This window comes from Arvicola amphibius, chromosome 2, assembly GCF_903992535.2.
Source record: "Arvicola amphibius chromosome 2, mArvAmp1.2, whole genome shotgun sequence".
NCBI lineage: Eukaryota > Metazoa > Chordata > Mammalia > Rodentia > Cricetidae > Arvicola > Arvicola amphibius.
The window spans coordinates 17,400,974-17,405,269 of NC_052048.2; the positions used below are offsets into that span (position 1 = coordinate 17,400,974).

The 4,296-nt window shown below is 35.0% G+C and overlaps 1 protein-coding gene across 1 annotated transcript; it reads left to right on the forward strand.

Annotated features, from left to right (window-relative positions):
- The first annotated feature begins 932 nt into the window (after nt 1-932).
- LOC119806187 (taste receptor type 2 member 125-like) lies at nt 933-1,865 on the forward strand. The gene has a single exon (XM_038317783.1). The coding sequence runs from the start codon at nt 933-935 to the stop codon at nt 1,863-1,865; it is 933 nt and encodes a 310-aa protein (XP_038173711.1).
- The last annotated feature ends 2,431 nt before the right edge of the window (nt 1,866-4,296 follow it).

A 4,296-nucleotide genomic window follows, 5' to 3' on the forward strand; every position in this document is an offset into this window, starting at 1 on the left:
TGCTAAGAACATACAGTATGTCAAAATAAAATGGATGCACCTGTTTCTCCATCTTAGTATCTCACCGTTTTATATGATCTTGATTAATAGGCTGCTTCACCTTAGTGACTTCTTCAGGGAGCTACAACATATTTCTACTACTTTCCATGTACAAAGGACTCATTACCTAAAGTTTAGCAAATATTCACATTTATCACTAGTTTAATGTGGAAGCACACTGAAACAATTTCTTATGAATGGTAATAAAGTCGGAGCTCAATGTATGATAAATGTTGAATAAATTAAAAAACATCAATGAAGTGAACAACTAATATTTAAATCTCAAATAAGTGTATGTTCATATATGAATATGTACAGATGTTTTCTATTGTGAATTATATAGTTTTATTCTTAATATTATGTACTTAAGCAATAATGTTCTACAAGAAGTTATTAGTAGGTAATAATTTGTAGAAGAGCTTTGATCATAAGCCCCTAGAGTCTTAATCTGAACTACTGAAAATATCTTCAATATTCAAGAACTCTTGTTTCCTGAGATTCTTGTTACTTTCTTCCTGTCTTAGAACATTTTGATTATTTCTTGTCCATAACTCATAGATTTGATTATTTCTTGTCCATAGAAAGAAAAAATAGAAAACCAATGCAAATCAACATGTCTTTATTTATATTTCAGTATCAGAGATGACAGTATTTCCTTCATCATCAGTCTACCACAGAATACCCAGAATCTGGATATATCTCAGTGGAACTGTGTAAAAAGGCAAACTTTCATAAATATAACTATGATTACCAATATTGGTAAATTTTCATGATTTTTTTATTTGTTATTTTCTTAGGAAAGATGTTATGAATTTCTTTAAAAACATTTAAAATGAATACATTAACAAATATTCTTCAGTGACTACAGAAACCAGGATATTCTCCTATGGACAATGGATATTACCATACAGATCATATGTGCAGCTACGATCATTGTGGAATTCATAATTGGGAGTGCTGCAAATGGATTCATAGTGCTGGTGAACATCATAGACTGGGTCAAGAGGAGGAAGATCTCTTCAGTGGATCAGATCATCACTGCTTTGGCAATCTCCAGAATAAATATGCTATGGTTTACATTTATTGCTACACTAATATCTTCACTCTATCCAGATTTAGAAATGACTGTGAAAATGGTAAGAATAAAAAATATCATCTGGGTTATTTCAAATCATTTTAGTATCTGGCTGGCTTCTACCCTCAGCATATTTTATTTTCTCAAGATAGCCAATTTTTCTAACTATATTTTTCTTTACCTAAAGTGGAGGTTTAAAAAGGTGCTTTCTGTGACATTGCTGCTGTCTCTGCTTTTCTTATTTGTAAATATTTTAGCAATGAACATACATATTGATGATTGGACAGAAAAATGCAAAAGAAATCCATCTTACAATTCTACATCAAGGTATTACACACAATTATACAGACTTATATATTTAATCAACACCATGTTCACATTCATTCCTTTCACTGTGTCTCTGATCATTTTTACCCTGCTCATCTTCTCCCTGTGGACACATCTGAAGAATATGCATCACAACATCAAAGACACCAGAGACCCCAGCACCATGGCCCACATAAATGCCCTGCAAATGATGGTCACTTTTCTCCTTTTCTATGTAGTTTTCTTTCTGTCTCTTGCCACACAAGCTTGGGTCTCTCAGTTTCTAGAGAAAAAAAATTTGCTTTTTGCTGCATTTATAATTACTTTTCCTTCAGTCCACTCATGTGTTCTGATTCTGAGAAACAGTAAACTGAAGCAGGCCTCTCTCTTGGTGGTGTGGTGGCTCAGGTGCAGGTCCAAATATGTAGAACCCTTTGTCCCCTGATACACTTTGTTGATGAATTTTAATAATGAAGAAAGAAATTGCTTTGTTAAAAAAATCTTGTTTATTAGCTATTTATATTTTCAAGTTTTGTTTTGAATGTATAGAAGTATTTTAGAGCAAAAGACTGATCATTTTACAATTCTAAAATTTTCCCAAAATAGAGCCTTGCTACAAAGAAAAAAATGAAAAGAATAGATATAAATATGGAAAGCTGTTATAACTCATTATAGTTCAATATTTAGGAGAAAAAATAATAGGTTCTAATAAATTAAATACATTTTTCTATTGTGAATGATAGATTCCTATAATGATATTTTATTTTCTAAACAAAACTGGAAAATGATTTATATAAATTAAAGACCTGTTTCTCTTCTAAAGTGATATTTATGATAATATCCTCCTAGTACATTTTCTGTATGAATATATTTTAGATTATAGGTTGAAAATCCAGAGATTGAACTGTAGTGAGGAGTGGGCAGGCCTGCTTTTTGTCCCACCCAGCTCCTACATAGTTAGCTTTACACCCGAAATAACAACACACAAACTGTATTCATTTAAACGCTGCCTGGTCCATTTGTTTCAGCCTCTTACCCACATCTTGACTGACCCATACCTAATAATCTGTGTAACACCACAAGTGGTGTCTTACCGGGAAAGATTCAGCATGTCTGACCTGGCATCTGGCTCCATAGCATCTGTCTCAGAGAGGAGAGGCATGACGATTGCCCGAGGCATCTGCCTCACTTCCCTTTTTCCCAGAATTCTGTTCTGTCTACTCCACCCACCTATGTTCTGACCTATCAGGCCAAGTAGTTTCTTTATTAATTAACCAATGAAATCATCAGATAGATAGAAAACACACCTCCATCACTGAACAAGTAACAACTTTGAAGTCCATGAATGTCTTGTCTTAGATCTTCTAATGTAAAGTCAGTGCCATGTATCTAAGGGATGTATTTGAGAAAGTAAGGGAGAGCACATATAAAGTTCTTTCAAGTACTGTCTACTCACTCAGAAGTACCCTGACCTCTGATACTACCCAGTTTCCTGAAAGTGTATTATGGCTTTTCATTCGGCTCAGTGCTTAGAAGGATCACATTAGTGGGGCAAGGGTCTTTTATCCTGTCACTTATATTGTACTATTTTAATTAAATGCTGATTGGTCAGTAGCCAGGAAGGAAGTGTAGATGGGATAACCAGGCAGGTAGTTTAGTAGGGCGAGGAGAACAGAAGAATTCTGAAAAGACGAAAAGCTGAGTCTGCAGCTGCCACTCAGATGTAGGGGAAGCAAGATGAGTATGCCTTGCTAAAAAAGGTACCAAGCCACGTTGCCAATGCAGACAAGAATTATTGGCTAATGTAAGTTTTAAGAGTTAATAAGAAGCCTGAACTAATAGGCCAGCCAGATTAAGATTCATGTAGACCTCTGTGTGTTTGTTTGGGATTAAATGGCTGTGGGACTGGACAGGACATAAACCTCTGTAACCAAAATGGTGCCCAATGTGAACAACTGCATTTACACAAAACCTGAGAAATCATGGGAAGTAATTCTAGACAAAAAACGAGCACAGTTAAGCATGGCTTCTTGGTAGCAGCATTTTCTCAGGTGGGCTATGTTTTCTAGAGGCAAGTGTGTCTCATTTAAGATAGGCTTCCTGACTCAGCTTTAGCTGCAAAACCTTGCAGCTATTTTAAGAATACCCACCAGTAAACATTTAAATGGAATTTATGGATAACCATCAGCTTACTTCTTGGTGGTGGCAGGGACTTTGAAATTCCATAGATCTGTGGCAATAAAGATGGCTTCAGCCAATACTTGTGGCATGAGGATAGACTCTCAGAAAGCTAAGGAATGGGATAGATCCAACATCAAATCCACAGCTTTAATCCTAGCCATATCACTTAGCAAATTAAAGACTCACATGGTCAGAAAAAGAGAGATATACAGTAAAGATCGATTCAAAGATGAAGAAAATCTCTAAATGGTTTACAGTGTGTTAAAAAATATATGCAGGCTTGGGAGAGAAAAAAATGATAAAGTCCTTAAAATAAAAAAGAAAGATAGAGAGTAGTTGGGTGTGATAGCACAAAGCTTTAAACCCATCACTTGGGAGGCAGAGGCAGCCAGATCTTTGTGAGTTCAAGGATAACATGGTTTACAGTGTGAATGCCAGGACAGCCAAAGATACACAGAGAAACCTAGTCACAAAAAGCCAACAATTAAAAGTAAAAACAAAAGAAATAGAATTTAAAATAGAGCCATATAAAGAGGGAGACCACACAGAGAATCTGGATACTGTGTGTTATTACATTCTCTTTGAATTGTTTGAATGCTGAGGAATGAACAACAGCTGCTAAAAGATATTTGGTTATAAATGTTGCTGGATTAATCCAACATATATATTTTGAAAATGCCTTTACTTCAAAATTT

Bases quoted from the DNA above. Each gene is read 5' to 3' on its own strand.
- LOC119806187 (XM_038317783.1), top strand. From the start codon at position 933: ATGGATATTACCATACAGATCATATGTGCAGCTACGATCATTGTGGAA.